Below are 24,725 nucleotides of genomic sequence, written 5' to 3' on the forward strand. Positions count from 1 at the left end.
AATCAAAACTTGACATGTCAATGACAGGCCTCAGGTGGCAGGTGCTTTTTCTGTTACAAATACAATAGTGTACCTTAACCTCGACCTTAACTATACTTTATTTTCCTCAGAGGAGGTGCACAATGGTTGAGAGTTGCCAAGATGAGTTGGAACACGTGAAAGATGACAACGAGTGTCTCGTTACCTCAGACAGTGAAAACACCAGTATGTCCCTCAATGAGGTTGTGTGTGTTGTTGCAGCAGAAAAGTATGCCGTAAAGGAACGTCGTTGTAAACTTACTGCTGGGAGGCACAGTGATATGCGTGCACGTTATTGGTCATACTTATTTGATAATCTTCATCGTGCCGTGGATGAAATATACTGCACCTGTGAAACTGATGAAAGTATTGTGGAGTGTGAAGTATGTGACTGAAAGGGTGTCACTTTATTTATTATCAATTATTATTGCTATTACCTCATAGCAGTATTATTGTGTACATACATTGTAGATTTGCATGGGCACATCTAGGTACAATAATGAATAAGCCTTTCATGATTACTATGATTGGATGACATTGGCTATTGTATAGTGGGTACATGTACAGTATATTTGGTGACACTTAATATTGTTGATAACCGTATAGCGGGCATATTTGGTCAGAGTTTAATTTTGTTCTTTTCGTTCTCGTTCCTAGTGGAATGAATATTTTCTAAACGAAAAAGGAGCTTCCTCAATGCCACATGTACAAAATGGCTGCTCAGAACTATAATGAAACGAACGAAAATTTCTAATCCTGCTTAAAATGAACATTTTCCCAGATGAAATTTACCCGCTATATGGTATATGTTTTCAATGTATTGGTGGTTTTTATATTGGTGAATTTACTGCCACATGGTCATTTAGCATGCTCAGAATAAAGCAAAATGGTGAATTTTGTTTTGGTAATCTTATCATTAATCCACCATTTGCTAAAGCAAAACTTTGCCATTTTTTCTTGCTATATGGTACATGTATATTTTGTATTTTTATTTGTATTAGGAAGTAGTCATGACTTTGGAGGTTTGTAAGAAAGATTTTGAAGCACTGATCAAGCGATTTGAAGTCCAAAGAGCATTTGAAAGACAAGAAAGGTTTATACATGTACATTTTGGCATGTGATTTTATTTTGCAAATTACATGTGGCCATGTACGTGTACATGATCAAATGAGGGAAAGTGCATGTACATGTGTAATTGTAAGGATGGTGAGGCTTTCCTTTTTCATTATTTCCACTATAGTAGTTGATTTGTTACCTGCCTAATTGTTTTATACTGTAGACCTCCTAGTGTAACATGGGAAGTTCGATGCTCACCTAGTAAAGCTAAGCAAACTTCTTATGTGGACTTTATTGAACAGTCAGTGCAACATCAAAGACGTAGTTCTAGTAGTCCTGGAATTGATTTATCATTGTCCCCTAAAACCCAGTGCATTGAACTAGATAAAACTAGATTGACTGATGCCAATATTGAACTCATAGATGAACCTCCTTTATATAATTCACAGTTGAATGAGTGTCAAGGGACTCCTCCTCCCCCTTCTCTGGATGATATAGATGAATACATATATACTGTAAATCATCATAAGACTGTATCTTGGGCTGATAGAAGTGAATCACCACCTTCTCCTCATCATCGAGATTCTCGTTCACCAGGAAGGTATATGTACATGTATGCATGTTTTCTGTAATGCGGTGACTCATCTTTGTCTTCTATTTTCTTTTTTGAATTTATGAAATTATCGCCTTTATGTACAATACCTATACTACATGTACATGTATGATGTATGTTAAAAATTTACATTAATTATACATGCATGTACATAAAGAATTATTACATGAGTGTGAGACATTTATAGTACATGTATGTATCTACATGTACATGTACACATAAAACGAGACATTGTTGGTGCATTGGCCTCGCCAAAACAATTAAAGCAAAACAATATTTATTTTACATGCATGATTTCAAAACTACACGTATATTTTGTTTGGCATATGCAGGTTCCACTGCATTAACTTGCTTAGATAGTTTTGATTGCTGATTGCATTCTCCATAGTCTAATTAAGATGTGAGGGTGTTTGAGTGTGGCTGCAAACTGACAGCGTGCAATTGTTACAATACAGAGAAAGTGTCAAATCTTGATTGAATTTGCATGCTTACTGCATGCATACATGTACATGTAAATGTACATGCATGTACTGTTGTGCATACATGTACACTGTAAAGTATGGAGGTATGTATAAGCATCAGTAGTTGCATGTTCTATACTCATTGAAAATTTTGGTTTTTATATACATTACAGTATTTTTTATACATGTGTATTACGTTTTTGTATAGAGCTGTTCAGTTACATCAAAAGTTATCATCTCCATTACGTAAGCGTTCGTTAGCTGAGTCTATTAAAATATCTGAAGAAAAACAACACAAAGCCCAGCAAATTAGGGATAAATTGAATGAGGAGAGGGTGCAGAGATCACGAGTTATCTCAGACAAGGTATACATGTAAGTACATGTAATTTTTTACATGTACATGTACATGTACCTGTGTACAGCTTATGTGTACTGTACATGTGCATGTACATACATGTACATTGTACTGTACTGTGTTAGCTAGAAGTTTGATAGTGTGGAATCACAAAAATTAAGCAGGTTTCCAATTAGCTGAAATTGCAAGCTCACACAATTTAACCCATGGATGTGATACATACATTGTACATGTAAATTTTTCTAGGGTATATACACGTATGTACATGTTGTACTTTGTGTATGAGTATAAGTAACTAGTTACATGTGTAATACTGTGTATTTAGTTCATTCATATTTTCCACATTCAGGCACTAGCTTATAATAGTACATGTACATACTTTAAAAGCTAAAATATGGTACATGTCTTGTTGGGGTGAGCCTGAGCTCGCCTCACTAAGGCGAGAAAGCGTTTGTTTGTTTGTTTGTACAGGCAGACCATCTAACTATTATTATAGTTAAATAGCCTAATCTTCATTGAAAGTGGGTGTGGTCACAATGAATAAAATGGCGGCTATCAGCGAGTCTGAGCTCATTTGCAGCAAATGGCTAGCAAAATAAGACTAAACCGCTGTTCAAAGACTTCTCTAGCAAGAAGAAATGTTAGAAAAGCAGATATAGAATCTTTTTTCTTGATATAAAGGACTCTGATAAGTTGAATGCAAGTGAGAAAGCTGCATGTACTGTAGCTACCTGCATGTACTGTAGCTACCTGCATGTACTGTAGCTAGCTGCATGCATCATGAGATCTGTTCTATGTCAGTGATGTTTCTTTTCTAGCAGCAAGCCTAGGTTAACAAAGTAGATGTACAATCTTCAAATCAGTGATTGCTTCTAACTGTAAGCAAGATAACTTTAATTGCTGCAATCGCTGCCGAGATTCTTAAGTGAGGAGGTGATAGAGAAAATTTTGACTGCTAGACTTGCATGTGCAATTGCTTTGCTTCCTCATACATGTAGATCATGTAGCACAATCTATAGCTTGCTTAGGCTCGCCCCTTTAATGTTCTACATTCTTCTAGTATACATTGTATACAATGTACATGTACATACATGAGTCTTCTTGCAATCAATATAGTCTACATGCACTTACAGGTGGTGTAATAACCTAGTCAGGTGGTGTAATAACCTAGTCAGGTGGACCTGACTCTCACAATGGAGGAGGGTGGGATCATCCTTTTTGGTCTGCAATTTTATAGCTTGGGTGGGGCTGAGTCAGCCTTGGTAGGACTCAATGCTTGCATTTGGTTATTTTAAAGTGTGCTGTATTGTGCTTCTTTAGTTAAAAAAACTGACTTATCTTCAGACTCCTTCTCTAGACTTAGTCATAATAATGCGTATGGAAGACCCTATTTTGAGCAATTTGATAGAACTATAGGTCTAAATACATGTATTTGCATACTTACATGCATATAGATCATGTCAGTATTTACAAATACAACATATATGTTTTACTACTAAAATATGCATGCATTTGCACTGAAACCGTACAAAAAGGACATGTGCATGATAAGAATTTTCAACAGGGTCTAGTTATACACATGTAAAAGATGCCAGAAGGGCTGGTTTTAATTGTTTGCATGAATTAGAGAAGCTAAAAAAATTGGCTACATCTAAAGCTAACAATGGTTAAGTAGTATGCAATGGTGCAGGATTTTAACCACACCAGTTTGCAAGTACCTTTTTGTTTCCTTAAACAATCCTACCACTTTTCATTTTAATTTTTTTATGTACCTGTATTTACAAATGTAGTGGAATTGCTATAAATGTACAGTACATGCATGTGTGTATATGCATGTGTGTATATGCATGTAAATGCTTAAAATAGTGAAATTTACATGTACATGTACATGCAATTTGCTATTCCTTTTTATAGATAAGGATTGTTCGTGAGCACCAATTCTCTAGGACTGTTGAGCACAGAGAAGCTATTGAAGGCCGAATGGTTGAAGCAGAGAAACGAAGAGAAGTGCGTCTTCAAGAAATTATTCGTAAAGCTCAAGAAGAAGATGCCAAAGTCAGTTTTGTTTGTGAATTTATTATATAATTTACTATACTTTTGAAATACCATGCACAATTTGCTTTGCATTCATGTACATGTATACATTAATTGTTTATGTTAAAGTTTGAATTTGGCATGTACATATACATGTACATGTATTTTACCATGCAGTTCATACACATTGTATACAATAATTGTACACTTGCTCTATTTTGACTGTTTCAACTACACACTTCTAACTCCTCATTGCAATTGTCTGATTTTAAAAATTCAAAACTTAACTAGGGCGACATTTACATGTTTGTAAATTGCATGTACATGTACATGTACATGTACAATGTACATATTAAGTTTCATTGTCATGTATTTTACATTTGGTGGACTTGTAATTGTCTGTATTAGCTTTGTCTAAACTGTGACAGGGCATGAGAGACTCCAGAAAACTTCTCTAGGAGTGTGTATTTAGTGGACGCCCTTGATGTGCTCACACACATGTACAATAAATTGTAGCACAGTAAAGTGTGCTGTATGGGCAATAATAACACTTGGAGTGTAGTCTTGACAGCCAATACAATGCAAGGTGCTTCACGCCTTGTGCTGTATTAATTACTGTCTCGACTCCACACCTCATGCCTCTTTACTGTGCCATATACGTAATTATAATGCATGTACATGTACATGTCTTGAATAATTTATATGTACATCTGTACATGTGCATGCATATTTTATTGTTTGGTATTGTATTTTTATGACTGTGAAACCACTTTAGCCTTTCTTGCGTGACTGCTTGCATGCATGTATTGTAGACAAAAGAATCTTAGAGTAATTGTTTGTTTTATTTTTTGCTACAAGAGTTAAACGCAATGCTGTAATTAGTTAGTTTATTGCTCTATTTTTGTAAGTTTCATTACATATAATTTGTACATGCAGTGTACTTGCACTTTATGCTTTAGCCAGATGAGATTGTGCACATGTAGTTGACATAATATCAATTTTTAGTATGAAGTGTGTGTGATTTGACCTTTGATTATATAGGCATGTACACTGTATGTACACACATATACGTACATGTACACATGTACATGTGTATTTTTATCTCCATGGCAAAATCAGTGTCAATTTATTGTTAGGCTATTGTAAATAAACAAAAAGTAAAGTCTAGTTGCTACAGTGAATAGGTTACATGTACATGTATTTTTTATACAAAACATTTAACACTGCCTTTTGCATGCTTGTAATATACATTTTACATTTACATGTACATGTACATGTGTATTTCAATTTTTATGTCTGCAGCTTCATTTTTTATGAGGTAATTATATTGTTCCTTGGCAGCTTTGCTTGTAATGAAATGGCTTATTGTGAGAAAGGTATGCAATGTTATTATAGGTCTAACTTTAGATGCTGGAGGCATATAACTCCCAGATAGGCACCACCCAATTGTTTTCACAGAAAGCTTTATACAAACAATGCATCAAACAAGGAATGCAATTACTATTTATGATCATTAATGTAGGTTAATGAAATTGCTTTCATAAATTCCTTAGAAGCTCAGAATAAAAAGATGGAAGTATTTGAGAAGCACCAGGTACACTGTAATACAAATAAGTTGGTGTATGTGTAATTGATAGTAATAGAATTAATGATGATTGATAATATTGATAATGATATATACATGTACATGTAGTTCTTATTAATTTGCATGTACATGTACATTTTGTAGCCATTCTTTATACGTACTTCTGTAATGTGTATGTATACATGTAGGTCATTGAAGCTCGGTTGCAAGATATTGAGGTACAGTTAATTGTTGTCAATATGGTTTTGTGTTAGTAACATCATTTAAGCATTTTTTGTACATACATGTACATGTATTGTACATGTATGTGCAGCTTTTGCTTGTTTAATGATGTACATGTATTGAACAATGAATAATCGCATCATTAGGAGGAAAGATTAAAGAAAAAAGAAGAGAATATTGCAAAAGAAGAAGCAGCTCATGTATGTATATCACAGTTTCATTAAAATTCTTTTAATGCAGCTAATTATATGTACACTGATTAATTATTTTGTATAGGAACGAAGACGCATTAAGGAAGCTGAAAGACAGGCAAAGTTAAAGGAATTGAATCAGCGACGTCGAGAGCAAGTACTAGATTGTGCATGTGTTTATCACAACTCATAGCTTACACGTATAGGAAGCAAAAATAGAGCAGATGAAAGTAGAAAAAGAAAAGCAACGCGAAGAAATAGCTAAGTAAAGATTTATGCCCATATACACATAATTATAATTATGTACATGTACATATGTGTAATTAATTATTATTATTATTGTTGCTCTTTTAGAGAGAGAGAGCGACGTCTTGAAGCACATCATGCAGCCCAACGATTTTTATCTGAAGAAATGGGTAGAAGAATACAACTTAAAGTAATTCAACTTTGTTTTTAGATCTCTTTATATGTACATGTACATGTTCTGTAGCAAGACAAATCTTCTAAACTTTATGACCAGCAGCTTGAACAAAAAAAAGAAAGAGCAATGGCTATATCATTGTATCGTAATGCATCGAGTGATTATGCTCCTAGGGTTGAAGCATATCAACGAAAGAAGTGGTGTAGTGTCTGCAATGTAAAGGTAAACAGGTACATGTACATGTCTGTTGTTTTATTGTACACAAAGATAATATCTGAAGTGTATTTAATGAGTCACTTGCGGGGGAAAAGGCATAAGGAATCACTGCAGTTGAAAGGACTTTCAGATCAAGTTTGTAACCTTACATGTATGCAGTCTGAATTTAATGAATTATGTCATTTTTGTCTAGACTGACGATGTATTATCAGTAATAGTACTTGCACCTGAAGAATTCCAAGCTCAAAATATAAGCACTGAAGTACAGGAAAGATTAAAAACTGGCAAGAAAAGAGCCAGAAAGATACGCCAGAGATTATCTACTGGATTGAAAGATTTAGATAGTTTTACCTATAGTTCACTTGCCAGTGGAGTTATTTCAAGACACCAGTCAAAGTACATATATTACAGCGTATTATTCTGATGTTTTAAATATTTATTTTGTTATATTTTTAAGGTTCACTAAATCAATCAAAGAAATGAATCAAGTTTTAGATGCATTTAGTCGACAAAAAGTGTGGGATGTCCAAGTGGTATCACAGTTAGAAAGACTATTAGGAGATCTTAATAGAATTATTGGGAATAGAGTTAGGTATTTGAATGATATTTCGTTAATGTGCTTTGGCTCTATAGAATAAAGATGATCAACTGTTGTTCTGTCATTTGGGTGGTTTAGCCTCACTGTCTAGACTTCTTCTCTTCTATACTGATCCTTCAACTGCTTCATCATTACCATTAAAGTATGTTTTTTGTTTTAGATTGTAATTTCATTACGTTTTAGGCCTCTTTTACTGGCTCTTAATTCAATGGAGTTAACTTGCATTGAGCACATTTCGAACTCACAGTATTTCATTCTTTCGAAAAAATTCACTTTGTTGGTTGATTTAATATCGCATTATTTTGATAGTTCTCAACAAAAGTCAGACATAATGGTTGCATTACTGAACAAAGGAAAGGAAAAGTCTCGACATGTTACTTGGACCAGCATTTGTGGTACTGCTTTTGGCTTGATTGCTGTTGTCATCAGTTGTTCCATTCGGGGTAATATTGATCACAAGATTATGCGAGATTGTGTTGCGTAAGTAAATTTACTTGGTACCATAGTCTAATGGTTTGTGTTTAGTGTGAACAGTGCATTTTGTCTATGACACATGACCTGTAAATTGTCACCTTCATGTCATTCGTTATGTCACGTTAGGTGTGTCACAAGTCTGTTTGTTAGATACAGTACTTAGCCAAAGACGATACACTTACTTTAATTATCTATAGTTTGTTTGTGACATGTTTTGTGGCTGTGATGTAGTAGTTCTGATGTTTGCATCCTATGCATGAGACTCAACAGTGCCAGGGACACTCCACTTTTTTGTTATTGTGCCAGTTGGCTATGTTGTGACTCTCTTTTAAAGTAACTTGGGTTTGGTCGGTCCTTGGAATGTGCCAATTCATTAGTAACTCTTATTTTTAATTGCTTGTCATTAGTAAAATGGATCAAGCACAAACTCATTATTTTATATTAGTTCTGCGTTATTTTTAGATACATTGTCTGTACTGGATTGATTGACCGGCTTGCAGAATGCTTTAGAGCAATAACTGGGCCATTTGATGACCCTGTTGTGTCACAATTGGTGTTATCTGGTTTAAATACAATCACTGCTTGCACGGCATGCCTGCACTTTGAGTAAGTAATGTGACTGTGTGTATGGGCAGGTACTTGTATTGATCATTGAATCTTGTGGCAAAGTCAATTTTAAGAATTGTTGATGCAGATACTTTGATCAATTACTAGAAACTCAAATATCAAAGAAAGACATCAAAGTTTTGATATGGCTTCAGTAGAAGGGGGATTCAGTCTGTTTTCTGTTTGATCTCTTGCTTTCCTCTCTCATTTCTTTCATTATTATTTTAGTGTTTTTGAGTTCTGGCACAATAAGTTATGGTGTGTTTATTACTTTTTTAGTGTGAAAGATGTCTTTAGTGGCAAATATGATGACTTTACTCAACTTGTGTGTACACTTCGTCAAACTGATTTAGCAGGTGATATACATATGCATGTAAATACATGTACATGTACATTTACATGCATGCATACAAGTACATGTAGTTTATTTTTTTAATTTTGCACATGGCACATTGCAGATACACATGTACACAATGTACATGATGTACAAGACATGTACATGTATACTGCCAGTCAGTAGGAAGCTTTATATGTGTACATGTACCTTTGAATTATTTACACATGTATACATGTACCCTATGCATGTTCTTCCACACTAACATGTAGTCTTTGTTTTGATTCTTGTAATGCTTTTACATGTGTTATTGACATAATGTGTAGTTCTTGCACTCCATGTACAATTTGTATAGTAAGAATGAAGCTACGTGTAGGAAGTGTTAGTGTCATGTCTTATGACATGTGTATGTGCTATTATTTTCCTGTGATATGAAGTTTGAGCATGCATGTATACTTACATGTAATTGCATGACTGCATATTTTATGATTTTGGTGCATGTACATGTACATGTACACAAAGGACCTAGATTGGGAATGGCCATGTCAAATGGTGTCATCCATATTTTGTCTTTTTTAACTTTACTGTAAGTTGAATACAAGCTTAATTAACCCAAAAACAATGTACATGTATTCTTGAAAAAACCTGATTAACCTTTTCAAACTACTCAGAAATGGTAAAAGGCTATGTCACCTCACTCATTGGTGTAACGTCAAATGATTGCTACTAGACTGTTTCCAATCAATTTTTTTACATGTATATGTAATGTATGATCCACTGTAGTCCACTGGACTTCAATAAAATATTTTCTAGGTATTATTTCTCTTGTATATGCTTTATTACTTCATGATGGACCACCTCGTCATTCCTCTGTTCCCCCTTTTCTTCCATCGTATATACTTTCTATTACTACTGCTGCTATCAAAGCAATTAACAACTCAGCTATATTGGCTCTGAATGTGGTACAAGTAAGTTTGATGTTTCTGATTATGTCTTTATTTATTGATGTTTTATTTATTAGAATTGTCTTAGTGCTGAAGGGATATCTCTTGAATTACGTCATATTTTAAGTTACTTGCTCTGGTAGGTAAATTCCCTTCTTATTGATTGCCATTAGATTTGTGTTGATAATAGTTAAATAAGCTTCTAAAATTTAAGTTGGTGGATGTGTGGGGTTTGAAATAATTGCCAAGAATCATGATTGAACCAGCTGTTGTCTGTTGTCTGACCATTAGCAGTGTGATGGTTCAGGTGCTGGTCTTAACCAAAGTGTAAACATGTGTTTGAATTGATGAACAAAGTGATTTTATTGATGTACACCCTCCTTTCTTTATTCCTTCATGTATGAAACATGAAAGGTGGTTTGCATTACATATGGGTCGTGGATCTCACGGTTGTAACCTAGCTTTTATAGTGTTATGAGAGCAATATAAAACCTCAAATAATTTTCTTTTGGTACCTGTTACTCTGTAGCTTCTTTGGAGCCTAGAGTCTGTGTAATATGACACTGGACACTTTAATTGAATATAGTATACCACTAAGTCTTTGTAAAGCATGTGTTTGTAACAGTTCATAAATTTCTTTTTTTATAATTTTATGAAACATATGCATAATAGGATTCAACATTTGTTCCAACTCACTGTACATTACTCATCATTGTATGTTGTGGGTTGATAGTGATGGAATGACTAAAAAATGATAGTACTACTATACGTTTGAGTTGTAATTTCAATTATTTCCTCAATGAGATTGATCTGTTGGTTTAATGGCATCAGTTTCTAGTACATGTACAAGAATATGTGTTTGTAGGGAGTACATCTGCTCATATTTTTGAGGTTGTGTACGATGATGTACATGTATTTGCCAGGACATTGTTTATTGCCTGTGTGGAAAGACATCTGTTTAATGTAATTATTCCTTTTGTTAACTTTGACCTTAGCTTTGACACTCCTTCTGTAATAGTTTACTGTGTTGAAACCCCACCTTGTGTGCATTAAAGTAAGCCCCTTTTATGGAAGGAGGAGTATGCTATGTTGTCAAAACTATTTCTTATAGTTATGTGGTTGCTACATGTATTTCATTGTATAGGTACTGTACACATTATAGAAATGAACAACTACTGCAGGAGCTGATTTTGACAGTTGGTTATTTTAGTGTATTGCATCAGGAGAATCAGGTTAAGGGAATAACTAGCAAAATAAACACAAGCTCTTCCCTTTGATGTTTGACCCTAATTTTGGTTGCATTGTATTCTTTAGATGTTCTTGCTTGCTGGGAGAAGTCCCACATTGCTTCAGTTGCTTTGTGGTCTGCCATTTGAATATTTTAGTGATCCAAAGTTAGTTGTCTTATCATTTTTAACATTAATGATAAGTGCTTGTTGTTCATGTAGATTAGCTAGGGTTCTTTATCCAACATTGATATCAGCTTGTTATAATGTGCATGATAACAAAGAAGTTCTAGAATTAGATGTAAATTCTCAGCTTTTGTGTGTCTTTCTTCAGGTAAGTGTGTTTATATACATGTATTGATTTTAGCTGCTATAGAATGAATTGTCTGAATGTGACCTTGTAACTTCACCATCAACTAAAGGTATATTATTGTGATGCTCAATATTAAAATTCTTTATCATTCGACATACTGTAGACTCTGAAGAGCCGAGTATTAACTTCTTGCTGTTTAAAAACCGGTTTCCAAAAGACCACTGGAAGTCTGCTCTTGATTTTTTTGCTGCATGATAGCCTTATTATGTACAAATACTGTCAGTACTTATATACAATGTATAATCACTTAATTGGAGTAAATGAAAATAAATTATCTATGTTTAAAATTATTTTGTTACCCACGCCTACATCCCTTTAACCAATTATAAATAAACGCTCCTGAGGAAGTTTTGTTAGCTGTCGGGGAGGCATTTGTAACTTAGCTCTCTTATCGCTTACTGATGATGGAATGTGAAAACAGTAATATAAACTACAACTGCAACAATGCTGGTGAGTGGATGAGATCGTTATAGCAATGACGGTATAGATATACTTGAACTGGGGTTGGGATAAGCCTTCGCAACTGAGCACTTGGTGATTTTTCTAGATAGTAATCGCATGCAGTGGCACTGATACCATGATGCACTGTCAAGGAAAACGAGAGAGTGTTGACAAATTTCTGTTATCATTTTTAGTAGATGCAGTGATGGATAGCTTTACCACGCAGAGGATATGCCATGGCTGTAAACTTTCAATAGAAGATGAATTCTCATTGCACGTTTCTCCTAATTTGGACTGGCATGTATCATGTTTGATCTGCTGTGAGTGCCATGATTTTATGGATGAAAACTGTGAAACTTGTTTCATTAAAGATGGTAGACCTTACTGTCGAACTGATTACATCAGGTGAGTTTGCACTTGCATGGAATGGTATAGACATCATAAGCTGTAGGACACCTTGTTTGATTGTGTGATAACTAGAATTCTCTTGACAAACAGATGAAAAGAGTCATAGTTGTAATGATGATTGATGAGTTTTGTGGTCCTTCTGGTTGGAATATATTACCTCCCATGTGAGGTAATAAATTCCTCAGGTTGCCTTTCCCCTCCTTATTTCTCTAATGCCTGGCCCACAGTTTTGCTTTAGGCTAATGCATCTCATTGATCTTATGAATACTGGACAGTAATGTACTCTCCTCCCTTTCCTTTAATGTTACCTTCAAAGGCTATTTGGTACTCAATGCAAAAGATGTTCTGAGCCCATCAATGCAGACACTCTTGTTATGAGAGCCAAGAAAGAGGTTTGTTAATAAATCTATGTGTAATGATATCATATTAACTCTTTGCTCAGATCTTTCATGTTGACTGCTTTTGCTGTACTCTTTGTGATAAAAAGCTTAGTACAGGGGAACAGTTCGGAATGGCTGGTGGCAAACTATATTGTAAAGCTGATTTTGAATCACTTCCAATTGACAGCATTGAGCCAACAATGGAAGGTAAATGTGACAATTAGTCTTCTCATAGTTTGTATAAATTTTGTCTATGAAGATGGCCTAAAGTCATAGCATAGTTGTTGATTGATTGTTTTTAAATAGTATCTTAAGGCAGGTTTTAATTGTGCTTTAATGCATGTTTGTTTTTTCTGAAGTAAAGAAAACTGTTTGTAATTAGAGCTAGATACAGGTAAAGTTGATCCTTGTTTTTGATGATGGCAGTTGGTACCAAATACCAAAACCATAGTCACGCTATGTTCATTTCTTGTACTATGTTGTTCACTAATAATTATTAATAAGTAGTAAAATGCTTAATAACTTAGAGCATTCATTGCTTTTTCCATGTAGCTGAACTGGTTGAATCACCAGAAACATTGCTGCACAATGGTTGTACTCAGAGTATTGCAACAACGTCATCACCATCCACATCCTCTCAGGCCACTAGTACTACTACAGCCACTTCAAAATCATCTGACAAAAGAAGGTCTAGCACTGAGCAGAAACAACCAAGAATTCGTACAGTATTAACGGAGCAACAGTTACAAACATTAAGGAGTGTATATCAAACAAATCCACGGCCTGATGCTCTTTTAAAGGAACAGTTATGTGAACTGACTGGCTTATCTCCTCGGGTGATTAGAGTATGGTTTCAAAACAGACGCTGCAAGGACAAAAAAGCTCTTCAAAAAGCTGAAGCTGCTAGGCTACAGTCAGGGGGCAAGGTATATATCTTATGTTTCTTTTGCATGACTATGACATTTAATTATAGCATTACAATGACATTCAGAAACAAGTGTAAACATGCAGAAGTAATTATAGCATTTTAGTAATGAAGCCGTTCAATAATTTCAGTAGGCTGATTGCAAACAATTTTTGCCATACTGCCCACATAATGTTATTTAGCAACCCCCTTTAAATTATTTTGTAAATGTGATTGATATTTTTACTGATGCATCAAAAGCTGTGAGCAACAAAGATACACATGTGCACCACTAATGTACTGCCAAACGACTTTTTAATAGGTTTTGCCAATGACTCCACAAACTCCAATGACTCCTGATAATATGAGTCAGGTCTCACCTCATGGAGGAATGCAGGCGTTTACATACCCTTTACCAGCTTATGATCACATTACCACACCAACACTCCCCCCTACTCCTTCTAATACTTGTGTTTCACCTATTGTGTCGTATCAGCATAATCCTCCACTTTGGGCTTCACCAACTGATACAGTATCACCGTTTGATCATGCAGTTGATTTTTCTTCTCCAGTACCCATAGTAAGTGCAATTTCTACTCACTGCTTCCTGGGTATGCTTTTTGGTATTATTATTATGTGAGGCATCATTCAGTCTCTCTTTTTATCATCAGTCTCTTCTTTTTATTAGACAACAGAACATCAAAGTTATATATATTCCAGTGCATCACTTCAGCCTCATATGCAGCAACCAACTACTGTTACACATTTTTCCTTTTAAGAATGTGAACATTTTCATATTAATTGCTCATTCAGGCAACTGAATAAATCACATTTATTTAAATCATATCAATATAGACTCTATGTATAATTTATTATAACTATGTTAGTATCCACACGTTAGTGTTTTATGCATTTAATGTCAATTACAGTTTTGTTTTGAAATGATTATGTCCTGTCCATACTAAAAACATTGTCAGTGACTATAGTTGATTAAGGGACTGGTCATGAATGGACTTTGCATATAAATGGAAGTATATTACTTGAACATCAACATACTTATTGCTAATTCATTAAATGCCTTATTGATAGATTCAGAGTTCATGCATTGTTATTGAGAAGAGCTGGTTACCATTCAAAAGTAATAGTGGAAGCACTCTTCCATGTCCACGCAGGTTGGTAGACTTCCAAATGGGCTGAGAAACTGATTACAATTTTAATTATTATTTTAAAAAAATTAAGAGCCAAGACAAATAATTTACACATAATCATACAATGTATTGACAAGTACACGTAAGTTAAAAATACAGAAGCACAAATATTCATGAATTATCATTGACCGCTACAGCAAGGACAATAAATAGATGAGCATCGTCTAATGCCACTGCAAGCATATCAGGTGCAACTTTAGAAAGGTGAGATCGAGAAAATTGACATGGAGGAAAAATGTGAAGAGCTATTTTTGAATCCTAGAAAAATTTGTAGAAAAAAAAAGTTATAAAATCTGCAGTGAGTTGATGTGAAATGCAATTTGCTGATGGGTTTTCCTTAATGGTTGAAAATTACCATCAAACTTTTATTCATTATTATTGTTCGGTGAATAAGCTTTGAAAATGTTGTGATTTACAATAAATCAAAAATAAAAAAGTTTGTGCATGTATATGCATCATAAAAATCAAAAGTACATGATGTAATCTTGTAAAAATTGAGGGGAATTTCATTTACCCGTATAGTGGCTATACTTAGTTGGTATAAACTTTGGGAATTGGTCCAGATTTGCCAATCAATACTACATATTTTTGTCAATCTTATCTTTCGTAGCCATTTTCCTTACATGCCACAGGAATTTATTTAGCAAATTGGCTGAAAAAATTACCAAAACTATTTCCAGTGAATTAAAACCCTCATGTAACTTAAAGCACAATCATTGTAAAAGGGGTTTACCTCTTCGGTAGACAAATTAATGATGCCAGCTGCTTGTTTTAACCATAAATAAGAAATGATGCTTTTCTGTAATGACGAGGTTTGCTTAGCAATATCATATGAATCAAGTCCACAAGGAAGTCCAAGTAACAGGCAATAATCAGTTTGCTTTTCCATGCATTTTTCAATTCCTTTTAAATGCAATGGCTCAAGCTTCATCCTTTGAGATATGTGAAGAGTAGGTATTGTCCCTATGATCTTGCAGTCCATATCATGCAGAAGGCCCATACTCGGTAAATTATCATTGCCTACAAATTGAAGCAAAAATATTATATTAAAGTACACATCACAGCCCACTTAGCAAATACCTTAAGGCCACTATTATTTGCAAGTACTAATTTTTTGCATTTTTTGAGAGTGGCTTTAAAATCGCAAAAATTAGTACTTGCATTTATTAATAATTTACGCTTATTAATAGTTATTAATTGAAAAAATGAGTGAAATCACAAAAATTAGTACACGTTAAATTAATACCATTAACAAATTGCAAATATTTGTCTACTTAAAAATAAGTGGCTTTAAGGTAGTTTTGCAAAATGAAAATTACATGTAAATGTATTCCTTGCTCAAAAAATAGAACCATACCAGATAAAAAGTGGAATTGAAGTAAGGCAGCATCATTCTTTAGAGATAGGCTACCTTGCCAAACTACAGGATACTTATTCAACAACTGTTCTAAAAAAACAGATTGTGACAAATCCTATGGAAGTGCAACAAAGGTCAAAACTAAAAATGATAAATCACATGTTAGTATACCTCATCCACTTCAATATGTACATCATCAGTAATTATATTAACTTCAGAAACATCATCATCAGGGTAAAAAGTAGTATTTTGGGAAGCAGAAGGGCAAGGAAGATCAGGTGGGCATAAAGAAGAATTGACTTCGCTCGTTTTAGATGATGGAATTGGTGAGGAAGGTGGAGTATGTTGATTCACAGGGGAAGCACTTTTACTATAATGCCCTTTACTTTTTGTTTGATCATTACTCACTTTCCTGTGATATGATGTCGGTGATCTGCTGCTGCTTGAAACAGGGGGTGAGGCCCTAAAACGTGAACTTCGTCGAGGGCTATAGTCATGTAATTGCTCAACTCTATGTGGACTCCTTGAGTGACGAGCATGATGAGGAGGAGAATACTTACACATGGAAGTATTTGGTAGCTCTGAGCTTGTGTTCTGTTTATTGTTTTGACCACTTCTGATATGCCGTGACTTTCTTGTCTCATGAGAAATCAAGTTCTCTGTTTTCAATATTGGTGTCTGTGACCGTCTTTTGTGCAGACATGGAGAAGGACTACGTGAATAGCGAGAAACAGGATCTTGAGAGGCATGACTTTGCAAATGCCAAGACCTAGGGCTATGAGGCCGGCCAGAAAAAGGACTCCTTTGTGACTGATCAGAAACAGGACTCCTACGAGATCGTCCACTGCTTTGAGATCGACCAGAAACAGGACTCCTACGAGATCGGCCAGAAACAAGATTCCTCTGAGATCGGCCTGAAACAGGACTCCTTTGAGATCGGCCTGAAACAGGACTCCTTTGTGACCGGCCGGAAACAGGACTCTTTTGAGATCGGCCAGAAGTTAGACTCTTCTGAGATCGGACAGAAACAGGACTCCTATGAGATCTGACAGAAACAGGACTCCTTTGAGATCTGCCGGAAAAAGGACTCCTTTGAGACCGGCCTGAAACAGGACTCCTTTGAGACCGGGCAGAAACAGGACTCCTTTGAGACCGGGCAGAAACAGGACTCCTTTGAGATCGGCCTGAAACAGGACTCCTATGAGATCGGCCTAAAACTGGACTTCTACGAGATCGGCTTGAAACAGGACTCCTTTGAGATCGACCTGAAATAGGACTCCTAAAGCGGTGAGACACTGGACTACGAGGACGATGAGACAATGGACTACGTGAACGATATGAACTAGGACTATGGTGAGTGGTAGGACTACGTGAACTGCGTGAAGTAGGGCTATGTGGATGACGAGGGCTGCTATGTGACGAATGCATAGTAGGACTTCTTTGGCGTCGGAATACTGGACTACGTGACCGTTGATGATTAGGACTATGTGGACGAGACATGGGACTGTGAGGTTGACGTGGCAAAGGACTTTTTTGTCTGTACAAAGCAGGACTACCAGATGAATGTGAAGAGCCATTCTTACTAATACATTGAGAAAAATGAGACATGCGATGGTCATGAGAGTCTGATGCACGGGAAGAAGCCGAAGATACATCTTTATGCTCTTTATTGATGGATGTAGAAGTTCTTTCTTTCTTCTTAATTTTGCTGGCCAAATCATGTCTAGTACTTTTACTGTGCTGTGTACTTCTCATGGAATCTTTAATTAATGACCTTGAATGGGTCACGTTAGTGGATTTATCATTTAAAAAGAGTTTATATTCTGGTGCATTTTCATCTTGCATCCTATTGCTCAGATCTGAATATTTACAAGTATGTGAATTGGGCTTAACATAATCACAATCCTCATTACTGCTAACGTCACTTTCTAACTTCTCTTCTTTCATAGATACGTCGGTGGACACAGAACTAACTGGAGGTTGGAGAAAAGACAACCTATCTAATTTCAGTGGTTTTCCTTTCCAAGCTATAGATATTTTTGGACGACCATCAGTAGAATGAAGAAGTGCCTCAGGCTCATTGTCTTCCTATAAAGATATGAGTACAGTAACTTTAACAATAAATATGACATGCAATGTAATTTTCAGTTTCACAACATGCATAAAACATTACCAATTGTTTCTCATCCCTCTCACTTGTATCACTAGTACCGGTAGGTGTCTGTACATCAGATTGTTCAATAAGTGTTTCAGCTATACAAGTAGGTAATGCTTCCATTTGCTCCTGAAAATCTGATGCTGCTAATTGCGATGCAATACATGCAGGTGGAGACGGTTGCATTGAAAAGTTGGCTACTTCATCATTCTCATCCTCATCGTATGTAATAATTACTTTGGGTTCTTTTCTAACGTTCTTATTACTTAAATAAACACTATCACTATCAATCTTGGAAGTCCCCTCCAATTTTGATTTATGAACACTTTTATTGATTGTAACGGCAGATTCAAAGTCACTTTCATCTTCCTTACTCATACTTTCATCATCAAGCTTTTTAGCTAATTTAATCTTTTCGGTACTCACCGATAATGGGGCACCACCACAGCTCTTGTCTTTCAGCGTATTGCTATCACTCTTAGTTCTAACACAAGTGGAGCAGTCATCATCACTTTTACTACTGGTTGAACACTTTCTAATTTTTTTGGTTTTCCTTTTCTGCTTTTCTTCAGGCTGCTTCTTATGCCGAGGATTTTCTGTATCACTGGAACTATACTCTCTTGAAGAAAACTGTGATCTCTTCCTTTCTTCTTTGTCAATGCGCCTTTCCCTTTCCCTTTCTCTTTTCTTAGAAAATTCTCTCAAATCATCTTCATAGTCTCCACTTCCTACTCCATATTGAGAATAGTGTCTAGGTGCAACTTCGGCAGCACGAACATCATATGATCTGTAACCATAATAATCAGGCTCAACGTACTGATAACTGTAATAGTCAAGTGGAGGACGAGGTAGCCCTGGCAATACAGCAAAAGGTCGATGTCTCATTAATGATTTTGCAGTTGTTGGAGGAGGCCTGGAATAAAACGATTGTGATTGTCCATCCATGCTTTCAAGGTGCGTAAAAAATGCTGCTTTAGCATCTCTGTTAGCGAAATCAGCCTAAAAAAGTAAGGAAATGCAGTGATAAATAATTAAGCCAACAAGGTTGATGAGCTTCAAACTCCATTTTCATTTTTATGCAATTCACTAAGCTACATGTACATGTCCATCTAATTCACGAAAATTGCAAAAAATAATTAAAAAGTCAATGCACATGAAGAAGAGTGCAAGTTAGACTTAATTCATTATTTTCACCAAGGTTGGGATAAAGGACATGTACATGGATAAGTACTAAGCAGGCCTTCATCTAGGATATTATACAAGGGGGCAGGATTAAAAATATCTCAATGAAGGGGGTCACTAATATTTTTTATTGTGCATGCACAATATGTGCTCACAACACTTATACAATGTACTGCTGGAGTGATAATTAATATGAATATACATGTAATTATGTTAATACATGTAAGTCAATCAAGGGGGCGAGTGCCCCCCTCCCCGTCCCCCTCTAAATGAAGCCCTGCTAAGTACAATAAAAGAACATGCACTTAAACTTATAAGTGCTGCATGTACACATACATGTACAAGTAAAGTTTTACACTTATAGTACATAAGAACAAATACAAGTACCATAAAAATGTCATTAAGTAGAAGTACACTCTGAGTCCAATTTATTATAAATTTTCTGTGCATTGAAGGAGTAAACATGAAACTTGCACACAAAGACTCAGTTACACTTACATGTACATACATGCACGTACCAGCATATGCCAGATTAACATGTACATGTATTTGGTAATACACTATGTGTAGTACAATAAGTGCTCTAGAGGAGTGTATACTTACATGTATATAAAAATTGACAGTAAATTGTACTTTACATAAAATAATAAACGCATAAATGTATGCATGTATTTTACACAGCATTATTGTCATTTGTGTGGGGCATCATCTATCCAAAACTTTCTAAACATAAATGGCCATCCTTGCAAGCTACATGTACCATGATGTTCTAACTACTATACCAATCAAGTAGAGAAATCAGACTTTATCTATTACTCCATTTTTCACTTTGACCCATCATACCATATAAGTAGAAAATGCAACATAAGCTAATGTACATGTAAATGTATTTACTATCTGCAGCCAAGAACTTTATTTGTGCTTACAAGTATAAACTTCTAAAAAATTTTCAACACAATGCAACTGTACATAGGCATTGACATAGTAAAGAGAATAAAATATCTTACCATAATCTTTGAATGTGTGTTGCAAATAAAACTTCCTTTCACACTGCTCAATGCATCCTTTGCTTCATCAACTTTATCAAACTGAACCATTGCAGTATAAGTCGATCGATCAATGCCAATACGCACAACAGTTCCATACTTAGAAAAGTGTGACTTTACTTGCGTCTCATTAAGAGAAGCATCAATTCCATCAATCCATAAAACCTTACTTGGAGTACCTTTACCAAATCCAACCTAAAAAATATAAAAATGAAAAAGAACAAAAGCTAAATCATAACAGTACATGCACAGCAATAAGAGAGCTACATGTTCATTGTATACAGTAAATCCATAAAGTGGAAAAGCTATTTAGTGTGCCAGTAAAAATGAATACTTACATGTGAAATAAATACATGTACACGTAATACCATATAGCAGTTTTTTCGAGGGTAATAATTTTTGTGAATGACCTGTATCAGGAGGTTCAAGGAAATAATTTTTGCAACTGCCTACTTTACTACCATCTAATACCTTATTAAATAGATTTTCAAGGAATTTTATTTTGCAAATCTTAAGAAATTTGCAAAATTTGTTATTCTAAAAAAACCTGGCTATGTGGTAGTATATACATGTAAATAGTCATTAATAGCACATGTACACATACATACAAGCATGAGCAGCAAAATAAGGGGATTTCATGTACATGCACATATCAATCTTACCCTAATTCTGTTTCGTCCCAGTTGTGCACCATCCATTGCTTTCTTAGCGTTAATAGCACTAAGAAGATTAAAAAAAAGTACAAATCCATAGGTAGCATTTCCACTCATCTTCTTTATCTCTACATCCTAAAAAAGTAATAAACAAGTACATGCCATGCCTTGCAGTAATCTTTAATGGGAACACACTTACATGTACTATAAATAACACAAAGAAATTTGGAATGTCACATGTCTATAAATATCAACGCTAATTTTTAATTTCATAGCCTGGACAGCCTTATGGAAGCATGTACATCAAGAAATAGAAAAAAGCAACCACACCAAGTTGCGCTATAAAGTAAAATGTACATTGTACATTGTAGACTTAATGATGAAAAAAAAGCTTAGTATATGTATATAAGTGCACCACTACCTTGCATGCTAGAATTTCTTCAAGACTTACAGAGATTTCCTTAATTTTCTAGCACTGCCAAAAAAAGTCTTTAAACAGTACTCTCTGTTTCACATTGCTGTAAAAAATTTTTTGTCCCACTGTACACAGGTGTTATACTGGGAAATTTTAATGTCACTTCATTAATGAATATACTTGGAATGTTGTTATCATTATGTGACAGGATTATTTCAAAAGCTATCCTCACAATCATAGGTCATGATGCTATGGAAGTAGTTGATGCTTTTACTCAAACACTGGCTATGATGGTGGGTGTAAGGCTGCTGTTCACAGTCTCCATAGACTATTTGCTGATAAAGACACTGAAGCATTCCTCCTGGTAAATGCCTCAAATACCTTTAATTTCTTCAAGAGAAATGTATGTAATACCTTATACATGTACATGTACATATAGGTACGTTCATCTTTTGGTTTTGTACTGGTGAACACTACTCATAGGGATTTGATTTATACATGCATATTGATGGAGAAGCTATAATTTCTTAAGAATGTACCAAGACCTACCAGCCAACACCATGTAGTCAGTCTAAGTTGTATTCCATTCATTCTAAAAATGTCAAGGCATGGTATGGTGATGATTCCTTTGTTTGTGTATCTACAGTCACAGTGGCACAGATTCCCAGAAGTTGGTCCCACTACTTCAAATACATGCTTCCTTGTGAAAGTGGATGAAAACAGATATATATTCCATGATACTGTTGTCATAATTACATGTGTCAATAAAATGGACAAAGATTGGGTTGATGAGTTACATGTATCTACTCTCACTGAACTGTCGAAGTTCAATCCTCAGGCTCAATACTCGGCACTGAGGCACTCAGTTGTGGCTGATTCAGTAATTAAAATTAAAATGATCTCTACTGATATTGGTCCTCTTCTTTAGCCCTTTGCAGAATCTTTCAGACTTCAATTACTGCCGTCCCTGACATATAATGAGCCCCCTATTAAGTTTAAGAAATCTTTGTTCTTTTTCTCTACCATGTCGGGTTTACCTAATCCTCCCTCATTCAATACCAAAACTCTGAACCTGTCTGTATGCACATTGTGAGCCTCGTTGTTTCTCAGTGTACTATACTGAGATACCAATTCATCCTACAGGCTACAAAATAGAATCTCTGTTGTTTATCAAAAACCATCCATTATGAAAACCGTCAGTTCACCAAAAAATTTGTCTGAATTCATTCTATCCACAATTCTTCCTTCTCATTGTCTTTTTAATGGATATTGAATATTCTCTGTTTACATTATGGCATTCAACCCTCATCTTGGTGGTTTCACTATTATATGGTGCAATGGTATTCATGACTTATTGCTTTTCTCTTTGATGAGGTCTGTAATAGTGTTATGATAAAAATTCCCTTGCAATCACTATCTAGAAAGCCTCCGCACCTCACTTTTGCCATTCAAACTGACGATGAAACATGTAGATTGGAAATTAGAGTTGAAAGATTCTGGGACTGTTAATTCATATCTACATGCATTTTTTGATGCAAGGACATTCTATCCTACTGCATGTTCTTGCTGTAAACAACCCATCCTACATCAATGCTAGGATTGCCATAAACGTGACAAGAGGTGTCTTTAGATAGAGTCATGCGACGGAAATATGAATGTTCATTCCTCTCATCTTTTCCATCTATGGAGGTATATGGAACCTCCAGCCACAGTCTTTGTAGGAGAACAGCATTTCATCTTACTGTTAAGGGGAAGGCTTTTCATACTTCTGTTCTTCTATAGATCTGTTTATTATTTGCCCTCAATCATTCAGCTGTTTTATGCCTTCATAGTATCCACAAGTAAATAAAAAACATTAAAAATGGAAAAGTAGTAGGATTGAAGTGGAAAAAAGTAAAGCAACAAGAGGGTACTTGCAAACTGGTGAGGTGAAAATCCTACACCATTGCATGAAAGACATAGCTTCATAGTTAACATATAGTAAGTAATTTACAATAATTTTGGGTGCTATTCTTTATGCAATGGTATAGGATTTTTTACCTCACCAGTTTGCAACTACCCTCTTGTTTCTTTACTTTTTTCCACTTCAATCCCACTACTTTTCCATTTTTAATGTTTTTTATTTACTTTTTTCCATTCTTTTTTCTTAAATTAATAAATTCCTTTCTATTAAGATTCTGTGGTTAGGTTAATTATATTTATGCTGATCACGTGTGTATAAATTAAAATGGTGTCAAACCACAAACCCACTCGGTGCTGCAGCTGGAATTTGTCTTCCATCCATAGTTCTCTGTCTTGGCTTCTTTTTGAAGCCACATGTCCAGTCCTTGACCCAAACTCAAAAGAATGATCTACGTGTAAAAGCCAACTCAAGCGGTTCTCTGGTTTAAAAGATTTCCATGTTGATAGAAGAAAGATGAAAGAAGAAAAGTCTGACAAATTTTGCAGATTTGAATTTGGGGCTATTCTCTAGATATGCTCCCACTACATTATAATCCACTTTAAAGGGTAACTTCAGTGCATTTTTGAGATATTTTTTTTATTTGCTTAATATGATTGCCTGACCATACTAATGATGTGTTCCAACTCCCATTGTCTGAAAAAAATTATTCACTGAGATATGAACCTTCAAAAATGCCCATTTTTCCTTTCTGCCAGGTTACTTCCTGTCGGTGGGTGTGGCTAAACGTGACGTCACTAGAGGGATAGCTGTAGCTAAATCCATTCCTTTATAGGGGGAAATAATCCTTTATTCTCATGGCTTGTAATGTAATAGCACTAATTTAAACATTGGGATCATTAGCTTTCATTATTCTAAGCATAAAACTGTAAGAAAAGTACACAAAAT

The 24,725-nt window shown here is 35.2% G+C and overlaps 3 protein-coding genes across 4 annotated transcripts in view; 2 read left to right on the plus strand and 1 right to left on the minus strand.

Moving 5' to 3' along the window:
- Positions 1-7: 7 nt before the first annotated feature.
- Positions 8-12,047, plus strand: LOC100635972 (S phase cyclin A-associated protein in the endoplasmic reticulum-like). Its single transcript, XM_019999791.1, has 26 exons — positions 8-401; positions 1,020-1,111; positions 1,298-1,675; positions 2,357-2,513; positions 4,419-4,559; positions 6,061-6,132; positions 6,312-6,341; positions 6,492-6,545; positions 6,622-6,693; positions 6,743-6,801; positions 6,891-6,972; positions 7,027-7,179; positions 7,225-7,308; positions 7,367-7,569; positions 7,631-7,760; positions 7,807-7,913; positions 7,955-8,251; positions 8,708-8,851; positions 9,131-9,207; positions 9,999-10,153; positions 10,207-10,268; positions 11,274-11,361; positions 11,444-11,523; positions 11,578-11,689; positions 11,732-11,777; positions 11,832-12,047. Exons 1-26 carry the CDS (start codon positions 123-125, stop codon positions 11,921-11,923), a joined length of 3,246 nt encoding a protein of 1,081 aa, XP_019855350.1. The 5' UTR covers positions 8-122; the 3' UTR covers positions 11,924-12,047.
- LOC105312610 (insulin gene enhancer protein ISL-1-like) lies at positions 12,048-14,829 on the plus strand. Its single transcript, XM_019999852.1, has 7 exons — positions 12,048-12,178; positions 12,364-12,574; positions 12,894-12,969; positions 13,020-13,164; positions 13,510-13,883; positions 14,184-14,441; positions 14,550-14,829. Exons 1-7 carry the CDS (start codon positions 12,130-12,132, stop codon positions 14,637-14,639), a joined length of 1,203 nt encoding a protein of 400 aa, XP_019855411.1. The 5' UTR covers positions 12,048-12,129; the 3' UTR covers positions 14,640-14,829.
- Positions 14,830-15,066: 237 nt separating this feature from the next.
- Positions 15,067-24,725, minus strand: part of LOC100636101 (msx2-interacting protein-like) — a 17,075-nt gene continuing 7,416 nt past the window's right edge. Inside the window, exons 8-14 of one of the 2 annotated variants that reach the window (XM_019999735.1) lie at positions 21,472-21,597; positions 20,771-21,004; positions 19,008-19,580; positions 16,598-18,514; positions 16,427-16,541; positions 15,803-16,089; positions 15,067-15,327 (exon numbers count right to left, since the gene is read on the minus strand). In XM_019999735.1, the coding sequence (XP_019855294.1) occupies positions 15,181-15,327; positions 15,803-16,089; positions 16,427-16,541; positions 16,598-18,514; positions 19,008-19,580; positions 20,771-21,004; positions 21,472-21,597 (3,399 nt within the window). In that variant the 3' untranslated portion in view covers positions 15,067-15,180. Of the gene's footprint in view, positions 15,328-15,802; positions 16,090-16,426; positions 16,542-16,597; positions 18,515-18,599; positions 19,581-20,770; positions 21,005-21,471; positions 21,598-24,725 lie in introns of both variants that reach the window. The other variant, XM_019999693.1, reaches the window with a different exon arrangement.

The sequence above is a fragment of the Amphimedon queenslandica genome, unplaced genomic scaffold, assembly GCF_000090795.2.
Source record: "Amphimedon queenslandica unplaced genomic scaffold, v1.1 AMPQUscaffold_13522, whole genome shotgun sequence".
Classification (NCBI taxonomy): Eukaryota; Metazoa; Porifera; class Demospongiae; order Haplosclerida; family Niphatidae; genus Amphimedon; species Amphimedon queenslandica.

Bases quoted from the DNA above. Each gene is read 5' to 3' on its own strand.
- LOC100635972 (XM_019999791.1), top strand. From the start codon at position 123: ATGGTTGAGAGTTGCCAAGATGAGTTGGAACACGTGAAAGATGACAAC. The intron at 6,342-6,491 runs GTACAGTTAATT...TCGCATCATTAG, and splicing joins CTCGGTTGCAAGATATTGAG to GAGGAAAGATTAAAGAAAAA. The intron at 11,362-11,443 runs GTTAAGGGAATA...TGTATTCTTTAG, and splicing joins TATTGCATCAGGAGAATCAG to ATGTTCTTGCTTGCTGGGAG.
- LOC105312610 (XM_019999852.1), top strand. From the start codon at position 12,130: ATGATGGAATGTGAAAACAGTAATATAAACTACAACTGCAACAATGCT. The intron at 12,575-12,893 runs GTGAGTTTGCAC...TTACCTTCAAAG, and splicing joins TGTCGAACTGATTACATCAG to GCTATTTGGTACTCAATGCA. The intron at 12,970-13,019 runs GTTTGTTAATAA...CTCTTTGCTCAG, and splicing joins TTATGAGAGCCAAGAAAGAG to ATCTTTCATGTTGACTGCTT.